General features: G+C 52.6%; 1 protein-coding gene across 2 annotated transcripts in view; it reads left to right on the top strand.

Moving 5' to 3' along the window:
• Positions 1-16648, top strand: part of VOPP1 (VOPP1 WW domain binding protein) — an 85509-nt gene that overhangs the window by 59323 nt on the left and 9538 nt on the right. The window contains exons 3-4 of one of the 2 annotated variants that reach the window (XM_047763257.1): positions 5081-5158; positions 11196-11332. In XM_047763257.1, coding sequence (XP_047619213.1) covers positions 5081-5158; positions 11196-11332 — 215 coding nt within the window. The remainder of the gene's footprint in view (positions 1-5080; positions 5159-11195; positions 11333-16648) is intronic. The other variant, XM_047763256.1, reaches the window with a different exon arrangement.

Raw genomic sequence — 16648 nt, 5'->3', positions numbered from 1 at the left:
ATGTCTGCGAGTCTGTTTCTGTTGTTGTTGTTATTGTTTTAATTTTGTCTTTTTAGGGCTGCGCCTGTGGCATATGGAAGATCCGGGGCTAGAGGTCGAATCAGAGCTGCAGCTGCTGGCCTACACCACAACCCCAGCAACGCCAGAGGCGAGCTGCGTCTGTGACCTGTGCCACACGTGGGGCGATGCCAGATCCTGAGCCCAGTGAGTGAAGCCTGGGATCGAACCTGCATCCTCACGGACGCTCCGTCGGGATCCTAATCCACTGAGCCACCACGAGAACTCTGTATGGCTCCCTTCACTAGTGTGATACTATCTAGGTCCATCCATGCTGCTGCAAAAGACATTATTTTATTCTTTTTTAAAATGGTTGGGTGATATTCCATTGTATAAAAATGAATATACCTCTGGAGTTCCCATTGTGGCTTAGCAGGTTATGAACCCGACTAATATCCGTGAAGATGTGGGCTCAAGCCCTGGGCTTGCTCAGTGGGTTAAGGATCCAGTGTTGCTGTGAGCTGTGTGTAGGTTGCAGACACAGTTCAGATCTGGTGTTGCTGTGGCTGTGGTGTAGGCCAGCAGCTGCAGCTCTGATTGGATCCCTAGCCTGGGAACCTCCATATGCTGCAGGTGTGGCCCTAAAGAGAAAAAAAAAAAAAATCAATATGCTTCTAATCTCCGTTCTTAGGCTGGTGCGTGTGTGTATAAGCCTCCAATATGTTTGCAGAGAGGCTCGTCTTTCGTGCTTCCTTTAACATAGGAACTAGGAAACTCTAAGAGCTCAGGTTTCAAAGCAGCAGTGCTTCCTATGAATATAACTCTGAAAGAAAAGCATTTTAGCAAATTCAGCTCTTGAAAGATGATCCCCTCACTGAATTTTTAGCCCTGTTCCTGCTTTCCTCTTTTATGCCACGTTGACCATTGCCAGCCTAGCATGGAGTCCAGGTACCTTCGGCCCTCCCTGAGCCCAGCGCTGGGGGGGGCTCCAGCTGTAGTCAGGGGTCAGGCTGAATCTCCAGGCAACGTCATGGTGGCAGAGGTGGTAGGACAACGGGAGAGAAATGGTTCTGAGCCGGGAGGGTCGCAGTGTCCATTCTCCTAAGGTGCATCTCTCTGCCGTCTGCGTTCTCCAGCCTCGGCAGCCACCTCCTGCTCGTGTCCAGGTGCTCTTCATAGTAGGCAGATGAGCGGGAGCATTCCCACCCGAGAGTGTCTTCTCGAGAGTTGCACCTTCTAGAATTTGATCATTGCAGCACATTGTAGAATTAGGAGCAAAAATGCAATAGCCATCTGACCCGCAGATGTCATGGGGGACCAGAAAGAACCCTTAGCCTGGCACCCTCGACAGCAGGAAGTCAGGGGACTTGCACCTGCAGCTGTGCAGAGCCTACCAGCAGGAGGAAAGAAGCCCATCTAGACACCCCAGAAACTTGAGCCTGTCCCTGTTTGACCTGGGGCTTCCACAGCAGTAGCTTGGAAGGAGTGTGTATATCCATCTGTGTGACTATATGTGTGACAAAAATGTAAGTTTCACAAAACACGTCTTTTGTGTGACACCCTCTGATTTTTTTTTTTCTTTTTATGGCCATAGCATATGGAAGTTCCCAGGCTAGGGGTCAAATCCGAGCTACAGCTGCACTACAGCTATGGCAACACGGCATCCAAGCTGCATCTGCCACCTGGGCACAGCTCACGGCAACACTGGATCCTTAACCCACTGAGTGAGGCCAGGGATCCAACTCGCATCCTCACAGAGACAGTGGTGGGTCCTTAACCTCTGAGCCACAACAGACACTCCCTGATTTTTTGTTGTTGTTGTTTTAGGACTGCACCCGAGGCGTATGAAGGTTCCCAGGCTAGGAGTCGAGTGGGAGCTATAGCCGCCAGCCTATGCCACAGCCACAGCAACGCCGGATCCTGGAACTCCCCGATTTTTTAAAAATTGACCTTAACCTTTGTAAGATGCATGGCACAACCCAATGGCTTGATTTCATAGTCCGCTCATGGGTCCCAATAGCTGAAAACCCCACTCTGTTGTATGATCTTGTGGGAACTTTGGTCGTTCTTTCCAACTCAGCGCCGTACCATTTACCCGACGTCGCATCTTGCGGTGTGGGTTCTCTTTGTGAAGACGCTGTCACCCCCTGTAGAGTGTTGCTGGCGAGGAATGACGTAGGCGACTCGGTCCACGTGTGGTTCCAGGTTAAACCAAGACCGCCCTCAGGCATGAGGGGAGAGTGCTGGCCGAGTTGCTGTCTGTGGCTCCGTCCCGGGGACCTCCTGCCCTTTGCCCAAGGATTCCGTGCTTCCTTCACTCCGACTGTCACCAGGGTCTTGCAGAATCGCCACCTTCCCCCCCCCCCACCCCCCGCCTGGGCTTGGTTCGCCCTCTGGGAAACGCCACATCGTAAGCAATGCTGCTGAACTTCACCTTCCCCGCCACCTTCTCGGCCCCTTTCACGTTCCCAGGCCTCCCTCCGCTGCGCTGTTCTCTTCTTGGTCCGTTCCAGCTGGTTTATTCGCATGAGCTGAACGGTTGTGGAGTCTCACACAGTCCCTGCTAATGAGCAGGATCACGACGCGCCGTCGCAGTGATGGCTTGTCCACAGTGGCTTGTAAAAGCGAGGCCAAGGAAGAATAAGAAAAGCAAGTTGGATCCGAGGTGGGGGCCCTTTGGCGATCCAAGAGGCAGTGTCTGTGCAAAACACCTTTTTGGTATGTTGGCCAAACCTTTCTTGGCTTCAGCAGACAGTGACCTGGGCTGAGAGGAGGCATGGCATCCCTAGCCTCTTGTTTCCTGAGCTTATTTCAACATGGGGTTCATAGTCTTTGCCTTGTGTGTTAAGACATTGGTGAACACACCACATTCTGGCATCGAGAACGTGAAAACGTGACCAAAGCCTGTAACCTTCGTTCTCACTTGTATTAGTCCTCGATTTTAAAGTAATAAATCACTGCAGACTTAGCAGATTGAAACCACCTATATTTATTATTAAGATGCTTGGGCAGAGCTTTTGGGGGTCCTCTGGTCCAGGTATCACACTAGCTGAAACCACGGGGCTGGCTGGATTGTGCCCTGCTCCGGAGCGTGGCATCCTCTCGCACATTCATTCATGTTGGTGGCAGCGTGGTTGTCGGACGGAGGTCACAGGTTCCTTGCCGACCGGCTGGGGGTTGCACCCCGCTCTGGGAGACCACCCTCAGTGCTAGCCATGTGGCTCTCTTATAGCTACTTCTTCAGAGCCTGCAGGAGAGCCCCTGGGTGGATACAGCAGTCTCAGCAAGATACCCCCTTATGTGATGATCCGTATTCACAGGAGTGGCCGTCCCTTCGAAGTCCCAGGACCCTCCCCACTCCAGGGGAGGAGATCACGGGGCCACGGACTCCAGGGAGCAGGAAGCTGGGGGCCCTCTTTGAATTCTGCCTGCCACATTATCACACTCATCATGACTCTAGCATAGTCGCTAAAGACTCTTCTCCTTGCAAATTCATGCTCGGAAACGGTCCCATCTCTTTTTATTGACAGTTGCTTGTCTGAACACCCCATACCCTCAAAGTGAGACACCCTTGATCTCCCTTGAGTGCACCCTTCCCTGCACACACAGACACACATGTGCACACAGGCGCATGTGTACACACCCAGGAGGTGCTGTGTGTGGGATTTGCAGATGTGCGGTGCATGTGGCACCAGTCCAGCCCTGGCCAAGACCCCTGGTTGCTGCACCAGGCATTTTCCTTTCTGCTCCATGCTTGGCCTTCCTCTCCACACTGTAGCCATGGGGCCGGCATCACCAGCTGCTCTGGAGCCAGCACTGCTTGCCCGGCGCTCAGGCCCCTGTGCTGGCTCATGTCATAGGCAAGCTGGCTTTCTGTGTGGCCTCTGTTCAGATGTCACAGTCTCAGTGGCTTGCCCCTGAACAGCCAGTTTTGAATTGTCTCATCTACCCCCCACCCCATGCTCTCAGCCTGCTGGCTCTGCTTTATTTTCTACGCTAGTGGAACTGGCTGTTTTTCTTGCTTAAGTTTTGTCTCCCTCGTCTAGAAAGAAAGCTCCTCGGTGGCAGGACTTGACTTCCCTCCAGGTTTTCACTGCTCCACCCCCAGGACCCAACACAGACCGAGTTCCTAGTGGCACCTGGTTGGATGACTGAGTTGTGAGAACCAGTAGCAGTGGTTGGTTGGTTGGTTGGTTTTGGCCACCCCTGCAGCCTGTGGAAGTTCCTTGTGGCCAGGAATCAAACCTGTGCTACAGCAGCGACCTGAGCCACTGCAGTGACAACGCCAGGTCCTTAATCCACTGAGTCACATGGGAACTCCCCAGTAGTGTTTTGTTGTTGTTTTTTGGGTTTTCTGGTTTTTGGGTTCTTTTTTTTTTTTGGCTTTTTAGGGCCATGCCCCCGACATATGGAGGTTCCCAGGCTAGGGATCGAACCGGAGCTGTAGCCACCAGCCTATGCCACAGCCACAGCAACTCAGGATCCGAGCCGCGTCTGTGTCCTACACCACAGCTCACGGCAACGCCGGATCTTTAACCCACTGATCAAGGTCAGGGATCGAACCTGCATCCTCATGGATACTAGTCAGATTAGTTTCCACTGAGCCATGACGGGAACCTTCTGGTTTTGGGGGTTTTTTTAATGGCCGCACCTGCAGCATATGGAAGTTCCTGGGCTAGGCCTACGCAACAGCCACAGCAACACTAGATTCGAGCTGCATCTGCAACCTACACCACAGCTGGTGGCAACGCTGGATCCTTAACCCGCTAAACAAGGCCAAGGGGTCAAACCTGCATCGTCCTGGAGACCATGTCAGGTTCTTAACCCTCTTGAGCCACAACGGGAACTCCCCGGTAGCTTTTTTCATCACACGCTTACACTCTGCCAGCTGTTGGTCAGTTAAAACAAGCTAAACAGGAGTTCCCGTCGTGGCGCAGTGGTTAACAAATCCAACTGGGAACCATGAGGTTGCGCGTTCGATCCCTGGCCTTGCTCAGTGGGTTGGGGATCCAGCGTTGCTGTGAGCTGTGGTGTAGGTCGCAGATGTGGCAGGGCACTGACAGCATGTGCCCTCTCTCCGCAGATGCCGCCCTTATGAAGACTGCTGTGGCTCCAGGTGCTGTGTGCGGGCCCTCTCCATTCAGAGGCTGTGGTACTTTTGGTAAGTCATGACCCCTCCTGGTCGAGGAGGCTTCTCACCCACCCCCCTTCCCGTACCTCTGCCCGGTCAGTTTGTCACAGCCTCGGCGACGTCCCCTAATCCACCTGAGGCCCTGGTCTCTGGGCAGCCTCCAGAGAGAAAGCAGGTACATTTGGGCTGACTTCATAGCATGCACTCTGCTCATGGGGTTCTCAGAAAGCTCGTCCCCATTTCCACCGACTGGCGACTTGGAAAGAATAGTGATTCTTTTGGCAGCCGGACTGTACACCAGCCTCGTCCTTCCGAGGCTCCTCCAGCCATTTCTAAGATGGAGCTGAGGCCAATCGTCTTAAAGAATCAGGGCGTCCGGGAGTTCCCATTGCGGCTCAGCAGGAACAACCCTGACTAGTATCCAGGAGAATATGGGTTTGATCCCTGGCCTCATTCAGGGGGTGAAGGATCTGGCGTTGCTGTGAGCTGTGGTGTGGGTGGCAGATGTGGCTCGGATCCCTCACTGCTATAGCTGCAGGTCTGCTTCGACCCCTAGCCTGGGAACATCTATATGTGGCAGGTGCAGCCCTAAAAAGAAACAACAACAGCAAAAGGGAGATGGAGAGATAGGCTTCCCATGGCAAGGATGGCAGCGCATGTGCGGAAGGGATTTGCCCAAAACCAGGAGAGCCTTTCCTGAGCCTGTCCTGGAGGCAAAGCCCACAAAGGGTTAGGGACCCGGCTTCGAGATTGAAGCATCTCCATGGCTTTGAGATTCTGGCCTCCCTGACTTCTGAAGACTTTCAGGCCTTTCCCGGGTTCGTGACAGTAGCCACTTGAATTTTGGGGGACCGTTTGCCTTTCTGTCCTGAGAGCGCCTCCTCAGGTTTGATGAGGGAAACGGGGCGGAAGCGGGGGGCCACAGGCCAGGGGTCCTTTGGTAGGACAGCCTCCGGTTGTTCTCACCATCACCCCCTCCTTGGGGGGCTTTGGCTGTTCGAGGGCTGGACCCCCCGTCACGTCTGGCCCTGAGCAGCTGGTGGTGCTTCGCCCTATCGCCTGGTTGCTCGTGCCTCAAACTGTAATAGAGGGAGAATCCTCTTAGCCTGAGATTTCCCGAACATGAACCCCTCTGGCTACTGGTCAGGGTGGAGGGACTGGCAGCTAAGCAGGGCGAGGAGGACCGGGAGAGGGGGCAGTTCAGAGCTTCGTTGCCTTCACGCGGGCCTCCTCGGAGCTCGCCTCCCGGGCCTTGCGATAGAGGGAAGCCGGCCTGACGGGGCGTGAGGGTTCACAGGACATCAGGGTGGCCGCAAGCACCAGACGAATGATGAGGAGGTTGTGGAAAGACTCCTAAAAATGAAAAAGCTTGGAGTTCCCTGGTGGCTCAGCAGGTTAAGGATCCGGCGTTGTCACTGCTATGGCTCAGGTGTGACCCCTGGCTTGGGAACGTCCACGTGCCATGGGCGTGGCTGAAAAAAAGAAAAAGCTTGTCAGAGTTTAGGTATTATGTGATTAGAGAGAAGGAGTAATTGAGAGCCCAGGAGCGCTCTGAGGGCCTGGCTGCCTGAGCAGTTTCTGTCGGCCTCCCCAGAGCTGCTGCCTGAGCTGGCAGCTGGTGCTTGGGAGCTGCTGGCTGGCATCACTCAGGTTCAGGCGTCTCAGCAGCTCAGCGGATCCCTGCACAGAGGCGTCTCGTGAGCACCTGGGGAGGAGGGCAGATCTCAGAGGTCGGAGGGCCAGATGCCAGGTTTGGTCAGTTTCTTTGAGTTGAGATGCTGGTACCCGCTTCTAAACCGGGGTGCCACCAGAGAACACCTGGAGCGGACGTCAGAGGATGCTTGGTTTCCACCCATGCGTTCCCTCCCTCAGCAAGCATCCCGCGTCTGGATTCACCAGGGCCCCACAGAGAGGTCCTTATGGAGAGGCCCTTCCAGCAGCCAGGCTCCGAAAAGAGACAGATGTCTAAACAAGTGATTACACCTGGAGATTTCATGTTTTTGTTTTTCGTTTTTCTTTTTAGGGCTGCGCCCACAGCAAATGGAAGTTCCCAGGCTAGGGCTCGAATTAGCGCTGCAGCTGCTGGCCTCCACCACCGCCACAGCAACGCTAGATCCAACCCATATCTGTGACCTACACCACCGGCGGATCCTTAACCCACTGAGCGAGGCCAGGGATTGAGCCCGAGTCCTCATGGGTACTGTGTCAGGTTCTTAACCTGCTCGGCCGCAACAGGAACGCCTATACTTGGAGTTTCAAGCCAGCGTCCTAGAAACAAAGCATGGAGCCTCTAGTGCCAGAAAAGTTGGGGAAAGCACATAGCTTCTAGCTTCCTTGTCAAGGCAGCGTCCTGTAGGCTCAGGGACCTAAGAATTGGCCTGGTGAGAGGGTGATGGCCTGCCACTGGGGGCAGGTGGGGGGCTCTGAGCTTGGGAGGATGCAGCTGGCTGTGGAGCGAGGGTGGGCTCCTCTCCAGGCTGGCTCCACCGACTTTGGAGGACTTCCGGCTCTTTACCACAACACGGAGCTTCTGGAGGATGCTTTCGGAAGCCTCTGCCAGCTCTAAAACACTTCGTCATCTTTAGGCAGGATAGGCTGGTGAGTCCCCGGGATTGGAAGGGGTGCAGAGTTGGGAAGCGCGCTGCAGCAGAGTGCAGCCTGGCAGGTCAGTGCCGCCCCGCTTCGGGGCTCCCCTGGGGCCGGACCGGCAGGGCCACGGCTGCTGCCTGGAGCGCCTGGTACCTGCGTTCAGCGCTGAGCACTGCCTTCCCAAGTGCTGGGGGAGGCAGGAAGGGATGGGAAAAAAACCAACCGAACTGATCCTTTTGATGAGAGAAAAACACAAACCTCTCTGAGTCCCAGACCAGCAATGAAAGAGAACCGCTAGAGGGTAACCCTGTAGCTCCCAGCGCTTCCCAGGACTTTTCCTGCCTCAGCGCCACTTCCCACCCGCGTCCTGCTTCCTGGCTTTCCCGGTTACCGGCAGCTCATCGCTCCCCTGCCCCTTGTCAGTGTCTCTCTTAAAGGACTTCTCAGACTTCGGTTTCAGGGAGGAAGGAATCCCGTGATCATGACCTGTCTCCTGCCATGTGACGTTGCTCTCATTGGCTGGCACCCCCTCGCTCTCTCTAGGAGTCCCAAGTGTGAGCTGCACAACACTTTTATTTGTCCGGGAAAAGATAGATATATTCCACTTGACAGCGTAACCAGCATTTCGGCTTCACTCAGGGAAGAGGCGGAGACCAGGGGTCGGGTCTCGGGAGCGAGCAGCATGTTACGGAGAAGGTGAATCCTTCTGTACCTGCAGCCGCTCTCGGCTCCATATTTCCGCACAGATATGTACAGTTGGGCTCAGGGTTGAATGTGAGATGATGGTGGCATCGAACGAAGCTGCGCTCTTTGTTTCCAGCCTCTGGCTGCAGAGAGGGCCTTGCTTTGCCAGCCCCGCACAGCTTGGATCCTTTAAACCCCCTCCCACGCCCCCGCCCCGCAAGACGGCACCCTGCTCAGCCCCTCCCCACCTGCAGCCCGCAGGGGTCTTCTCCGGGCCTCTTGCCCACCCAGCTTTTCCTGCGGGAGCATCTGCGTTGCTCTTTCCACCGGGAAAGCGCCTTCCCTTCCCTTCCCTTCAATTTGTCTCTTTCGTTCCGTCATTCAGCACTCGGCTCAGATGTTGCTTTGATGGAAAAGAAGCTTTCCTCATGGTCCTCGCTCTGACAGATGCCCTGGTTAAGCCTCTTCATTGAACCGCACCCTGGAAAGGACACACAACTGTGTTATACGAATTTTACCCCAACTCCACCACAAACGTAGTTTGCACCCTTGCTTATCTTTCTTTCTTCCTTTTTTTTTTTTGTCTTTTTGCCTTTTCTAGGGCCGCTCCAGTGGCATATGGAGGTTCCCAGGCTAGGGGTCTAATCAGAGCTGTAGCCACTGGCCTACACCACAGCCACAGCAACTCGGGATCTGAGCCATGTCTGTGACCTACACCACAGCTCACGGCAATGCCAGATCCTTAACCCACTGAGCGAGGCCAGGGATCAAACCCGCAACCTCATGGCTCCCCGTCGGATCCGTTGACCACTGAGCCAGGATGGGAACTCCAGCACCCTTGCTTGTTTTTTCTTAGCACTGCCAGAGCTGTAAATGCGTGCTTTTGTTAACTTCTTGTTTATTGTTCCTCCCTCCCCTATTCGTTTTTGTTTTGTTTTGTTTTGTTTTTTGTCTTTTTAGGGCTGCACCCGAGGCATATGGAGGTTCCCAGGCTAGGGGTCTAATCAGAGCTACAGCTGTGGGCCTACACCACAGCCACAGCAACACCAGATCTGAGCAGCGTCTTCAACCGACACAGCTCATGGCAATGCCAGATCATTTTACCCACTGATCGAGGCCAGGGATTGAACCTGAGTCCTCATGGATACTACTCAGGTTCGTTAACCACTGAGCCATGATGGGAACTCCTTAGTTTTTGTTTTGTTCTGTTTGGCCACACCTGTAGCACATGGAAGTTCCCGGGCCAGGAATCGAACCCACACCACAGCAGTGACAATGCCAGATTCTTAACCCACTGAGCCACCAGGGAACTCCATCCCCCTCCTCCTCTGTTAGGACTCAGGTTCAGTGAGGGGAGGACCTCACCTCTCTTACTCCCTAGAATGCACAGATGGGTGCTGGGAGAACGGCAGGTGCTTAAAAATTGCCTGTTGAATGATAGGATGTTGATGAATTAGAAGACAGATCAGAAAGCTACAGTTTCAGCCCTTTTCTGAATCATTTCTTGTCTGGTGCCCCTCATCTTTTTTCCTGCTCGACATTCTAAGATGGTCCAGTAAATGCTTGTTGACTGACTAATAGACTTAACACTTAACATCATGTTAATATCTCAGTGGCTTTATTGTCTACGCTTTTCCTAATGTATGTGGGCAGGTACCTTTGGCCATGACCTGGCCAGCTCTGCTGTGTGCTCCTCCTTCAGAAGGGTGCATGGGTGTGGTATGAGGTTCTGGACCGTTCTATGCGTCCTGTCATCATATCCCGTTAGAGATGGGCAATTTTGTCAGTTCTGTCTGTGTGGAGCAGACAGCTCACCCTTTCAGAATGTTCCTGGAAGAACAGGTGTAGTGCAAACGTGAGGTCAGAAGAAGTCATTCATCCGCTCATTCTGCACGGAATGGCAGTGATGCGACTCGTCACTGACTCCTTAGATGAGTTGGACACAGGTTGGTCCTTAAAGCACAGTCCACTCTGTGTCTGCTAGACTGGAGGGTCCTGGGAGGAGAAAGTTCAGCCGGAGATTAAAACCTAGAGATGTAAAATCAGCTTTTTTAGTGATTGTGTTTTCTCTGTAATGAAGATGTGCTCTGGGAAGGGCACTTGAAACAACATTTCTTTATGTTGTTTCACATAATAATGGGGAAGAAGCTGCTGGAACAGATGCTGTGCTTCCTCTCCCGGTTTGACAATAAAGGAAAATGGGGAAGGGACTTCCTGTTGTGGCTCAGCGGGTTTTAAGCCTGACTAGTGTCCCTGAGGTTGCAAGTTCAACCCCGGCCTCGCTCCGTGGGTGAAGGATCCAGCGTTGCCGTGAGCAGTGGTGTAGGTCGCAGATGCAGCTCGGATCTTGCATTGCTGTGGCTGTGGTGGAGGCCGGCAGCTACAGCTTTGATTCAGCCCCTAGCGTGGGAACTTCCATATGCAGCGGGTGCAGCCTTAAAAAGAAAAAAAAAAAAAAAGAAAAGGGAAGGAAGGAAGAAAGAAAAGAAAAATGAGGGACCAGCAGCAGTGTTTAGACAGGATTGAAGAAGCATCTCCTGTTCTGACCAAAACATTGAGTTGAGGTCAGAGCCATGGCCAGGAAGGTAATTGCACCAACCCTCTGAAGCCAGTGCCACTTGGCGCTTTCGAGGCAGCAAGCTCCCTTAGAGGGCTTCTCGGTGCCTGTGGCCTCGGTCCGGGGGCCCCCCGAGTGGTGCAGGCACATGTCTGCCTGGCGTGCCCCCACTGGGTCCTCGGAAGGCGGGCGGGGCGCCCTGGCCCGGCCCCCAGCCTCACGCTGTGCTCTCGCCAGGTTCCTCCTGATGATGGGCGTGCTTTTCTGCTGCGGAGCCGGCTTCTTCATCCGGAGGCGCATGTACCCCCCGCCGCTGATCGAGGAGCCGGCCTTCAACGTGTCCTACACCAGGCAACCCCCGACCCCCGCTCCAGGTCAGCCAAGCCCTCCGTCCTTGTCTCTCCTCCCTGCAGTGTCCATGTCCCCTGCGAGCTTTTGGAAAGGGCACTGCCACGGCATGTACTGGAAGAAAAACTGTATTCACTCAAGTCCTGCGGCTCAGCCTTACTAGCCGTTTGTGCCGGTAGCACATGCAGCATCTGCTGTGCGGTGTGTCTGTCACCTGATATTCTGACCGAATTATCAGTGCCCCTTTAATGCGTGGTTTTGCAGTTTGTATGTGCACATTATTTACTCTAATTTTCCTTAAAAAGTATTTCATGTATAAATTTTTATGTAGAAACAGTAATATCCTAGCCATTCTTAATGCTTCTGGACTAAATATTAATTACATTACTAACTGGTAATTTGCTTAGGTATTCTTTCATTGCTAATCATTTGTTTCCTTTTGTTTTGCTTTTTATGCATTCATTCAATAAGCGTGTATTGTGCATTTATTTCTGTTCCGAGTACTTGTTACTAGTGGTGCTGGAGACGTCTTTGCACAAGTTACGTTTGGCCTATTTAGGGAGCATCATCCAAAGTCCAGAGTGGTGCCCCAGGGTCAAAAAGAATTCATGGTTTCTTTCTTTTCTTTTTTTTTTTTTGCTTTTTAGGGCCAAACTGACGGCATATAGAGGTTCCCAGGCTAGGGGTGGAATTGGAGCTGCAGCTGCCGGCCTATGCCACAGCCACAGCCACAGCAATGCAGGATCTGAGCTGAATCTGCAACCTACACCACAGCTCATGGCAACACCAGATCCTTAACCCACTGAGTGAGTCCTGGAATCGAACCCACATCCTCATGGATACGAGTCGGGTTCTTAACCTTGGAACTCCCCATGGTTTCTTTTCTTTTTCTTTTCCTTCTTCTTCTTCTTCTTCTTCTTTCTTTTCTTTTTTTTTTTTTTTGTCTTTTTAAGGCCACACCCACAGCATATAGAGGTTTCCAGGTTAGGGGCTGAATCAGAGCTGCCAGCCTACTCCACAGCCACAGCAACTCAGAATCGAAGCCACATCTGTGACCTACACCACAGCTCATGGCAACTCCTGATCCTTAACCCACTGAGGGAGGCCAGGGATCGAACCTGCATCCTCATGGGTGCGAGTCAGATTCCACTTCCTCTGAGCCACGATGGGATCTCCTCCCCATGGTTTCTTAATTCTTATAAAATACTGTGTTAATTACCTAAGACGCGGGGGTACTGTGGTGCGTGAGTTCAGGAGTCCCTCAGGACCCAGGCCAGTTCTGTACTTTGACGTCATATGTGAGCTATCTCCCTTCCCCTTGAGGAGGGAGGGCTCCAGGGGCTTTGAAGGGCCGAGGTTGTCTGCACCTTTCTCTTCCTCCCCCTGTGTGGTGGGCCAGGCTGGGACAGGGGTGGGGTGGGGAGTAGGGGTGGATGCAGCTCTGTTCCTGTCGTGGTTCCCACCTTGAGGGTGGAGACAGGGTGGAGACAGAATCCTAGGAGTACTTCTGCCTGGAGGGTGTTTTTTGGTTCTTGGGCTCTGAGTTTTTTGGCTGTGCCTAAGGCACACAGAAGCTCCCGGGCCAGGGATCAAACCAGAGCCACAGCAGTGAAAATGCTGGATCCTCAACCTGCTGAGCCACCAGGGATCCCCAGTCCTTTCTTTCTTTTTTTGACCACGACCGCAGAACATGAAAGTTGCCAGGCCAGGAATCGGATCCCACGCCCCAGCAGCCACCCAGACTGCTGCAGTGACAGTGCCAGATTCTTAACCTGCTGAGCCGACAGGGAACTCCCTGGGTGGGTTTTTACAGGGTTTCAGTTCTATAAGATGAGTAGGTCCTAAGATCTGCCGTACAGCATGGGACCTGTAGTTAGTAACCGTGTCACGTGCTCATAGGTTGGCGCAAGAATGGCGACCCTGTGTTACGTGTTATTGCCGTGAATTCAGAGGGGCCAGAGGAAATGTTTGGGGGGATGGAGAGGTTTCCGGATGTATATCGTTCTGGTGGCTTCACGGTGTATATTTATCTCTAAACTCAGCGAGTCGTAGACATTGAGAATGTCACTTTTTGTACAGCTCTCAGACCTCAAAAGACCTGTTTTCAAAAAAAAGACGTAGGGACCGCGTGGAAGGAGCTCGTAGCTGCAGAGATTTGGAGATGGGCATTTGCGGTTCTGGGTTTGTTTGTTTGTTTTCCTGTCTTTTTTTTTGCCTTTTCTAGGGCTGCTCCCACGGCATATGGAGGTTCCCAGGCTAGGGGTTGAATCGGAGCTCTAGCCACCAGCCTACACCAGAGCCACAGCCACACAGGATCCGAGCTGCATCTGTGACCTACACCACAGCTCACGGCAACACCAGATCCTTAACCCACTGAGCAAGGTCAGGGATCGAACCCTCAACCTCATGGTTCCTAGTCGGATTCGTTAACCACTGCACCACGACGGGAACTCCTGGTCTGGTTTTTTATGGCTTTCTTCCACTAGATATTCCCCAAGGTTTTCTTTTTAAAAGAATCATCTTTTTAGGGAGTTCCCATCATGGCTCAGTGGTTAAGAATCTGACTAGTATCCATGAGGACATAGGTTCAATCCATGGGCTCTATCAGTGGGTTAAGGATCTAGAGTTACTGTGAGCTATGATGTAGGCTGGCAGCTACAGATCTGATTTGACTCCTAGCCCAGGAACCTCCATATACTGCGGGTGTAGCCCTAAAAAGACTGCCAGAAAAAAAGGAATCATCTTTTTTATTTGTTTGAATATTACTACAAATCTGAATATGTCTTCCCCCCACCCCGCCCCCGTGAGCGGCCACTCCCAAGCCCTCCCTACTCACCGGGCCCAGCCCAGGGCCTCCCTTTGTCCCTGGCCTTTCCTTTCTTCCCCTTTCTCTCCTGGGTGCTCTGTGAGATACTTTAACTGCATTTATTATGGTGATTTTTTAAGTCCATTTTTTTATTGCAGTTATACTGGTTGATACCATTATATAAGTTTCGTGTGTACAACTTTTTCTGTTTCTCTGTCTACCCCGCAGCGTCCTTACCACCAAAAGTTTACTTTGCATACCTCACCATACGGCTCATCTCCTTTATAAACGTTTTGCCTGCCGCCCCTTCACCCCGATACCCTCACCCCTGTAACCACTACTCTGTCCTCTATAGCTTCATGTTTATTTTGTTTTTCTTTTTATGGCCGCACATGTGACTTATGGAGGTTCCCAGGCTAGGGGTCGAATGGGAGCTACAGCTGCCAGCCTGCACCACAGCCACAGCAGTGCTGGGATCTGAGCCGCATCTGTGACTTAGGCCACGGCTCACGGCAACACTGGATCCTTAACCAGGGATCGAGGCCAGGGCTCAAACCTGAATCCTCGTGGATACTAGGCTCAGGCTCTTAACCTGCTCAGGCAGAAAGGGAACTCCTCGTCTGGTTTTTTGCACGTGGTGATTCAGATTTGCTAATTCTTTGTTGAAGAAACTGTCATTTCTCTTTTGTATGTTTTTTGCTTCTTTCTTATACGTTAATTGTCCATGTGTATGTGAGTGTTTATTTCTGGGCTCTCAATTCTTCTTTTTGTTTTTTTTTGGCTGCATCTGTGGCACGTGGAAGTTCCTAGGCCAGGGATCGAACCTGTGCCACAGCAGTGATGAGAGATCCTTAGCCTGTAGGCCACCAGGACTGCCTCTGTGCTCTCAGTTCTCTTCCATTGATCTACGTGTCTGTTCCTCTGCCATTACCTTGCTGTTCTGATTAAGTGTAGCTTTGTCGTATCGTTCGAAATCGGGGGTATGATACCTCTAGCTTTAGTCTTTTTTTCCCATGACTGCTTTGGCTATTTGGAGTCCTCGTGGTTCCATATAAATTTTAGAAGTTTTTGTTCTATTTCTGTAGTGGTGGGGGGGGAGGCATTGGGATTCTGGTAGTGACTGCATTGCCTCAGATTGCTTTAGGTGATATGGACATTTTAAAATGTTATTTCTTCTAATCCATGAGTGCGAATGTCTTTGTTTCTTTATTTCTTCATGTCCTTCATCAGTGTCTTAGAATTTTTCAGTGAATAGACCTTGCCTTGGTTAAATTTATTCTCAGGTATTTTATTCCTTTTGTTGCAATTATAAATGGGACGTGGACCCCAGGGGAGCCTGGCCAAGGCCATGTCTGGGGTCGTGTGGTTTCGTTCTCAGGTGGCGGTGGGGTGAGAATGCTGAACCCTAACCACTTGACGTAGGTCCCCGGTTTTTGTCCCTTTGGAGGAAGAATTCAGCAATGAGACTGAGAGTCACGAGGCCAGGAAGCAGGGATTGAGCGGAGAGAGAGAAGGGAGGTGTGGAGAAGGCGCAGGCACAGGCTCCTGTGGAGGGTGGGGCTGGGAGGGACAGAGAGAGACGGACGGAGAGAAGGAGCAAGAGAGCGGCCGTGCTTTGGGGGTGGTTTAAATCACTTCTTTGCGGACAGTCCCCCTGGGCCTCCTGTGGCCCATCATCTCGCATCGTCTGGCCTTGAGCCCACGTGTGGCCTGACTCAGGGCCTCCCCTGGGCACACGCGCATCGTGGCACCAGGGGTGGATCAAGTGTTTCTGGGAGGTTGATGGGAAGTGCTGCGGTTTGTGTCCCCCCTTCTCTGACCTCTGAGGACCCTCTGTGAGCGTGTCGTGCCGAGGTCTCCTTGACCTCAAGGATGAGAAATGTTGGTCTCCTTCTTTCATCCAAGCAGGACGCAGCTCCTTCTTGCTCCTGCCATAACCTTTGTCTTGAAGTTATCCGTCCGCAGGAACAGATTCCAGCTGCTCAGCCTGGAACCATCTCTTGCCTGCTTCCGTGTGATCCAGTTCTACCCTGCAGTTGGGGGCGTTTTCCAAGAAACGGGGGCTGTTGATTTCCTTCCAGGCCCTCTTGTGCTGCCGTCACGGCGTGGGGAGAGGGGGAGCAGTGACAGAGCCCCCTCACCTTCTGTTGGGAGATGTTGATTTGGGTGTCCTGCCTCTGCCGTGAGTCACAGCTGCTGCTTCATCTGTCTCCATGTGTGCACTTCCCACAGGCCTGTGAGTGTGAGAGGGTCTGTCCCCAGATAAGCCAGAGCATCATAGGAAGGTCTGCTCTGTCCCGTGGGAGCACACAGTTGCCGTCATTTCGCCACAGCATCCAGGGCTGTGCCCTTTGTTAATTGCATGGTACTTGGGAAGAATTGAATTACCTTGATTTTGTTTTTTAGAATCAGTAATAAAAAAAAAAAATAAGAGTCTGTTGGTTTCTGGCAGACTGGGGCCTCCTCCTATGGGTGGGATTGAGGGCCCTGCAGCTGTTTACTGAGATGCCATGGTGCCCAGGGCTGTGCGCCTAGC

The sequence above is a fragment of the Phacochoerus africanus genome, chromosome 16 (genome assembly GCF_016906955.1).
Source record: "Phacochoerus africanus isolate WHEZ1 chromosome 16, ROS_Pafr_v1, whole genome shotgun sequence".
In the NCBI taxonomy this organism is placed as follows: domain Eukaryota; kingdom Metazoa; phylum Chordata; class Mammalia; order Artiodactyla; family Suidae; genus Phacochoerus; species Phacochoerus africanus.
The sequence above is the reverse complement of the archived record's forward strand: the minus strand, read 5'-3'. Positions and strand labels throughout refer to the sequence as shown.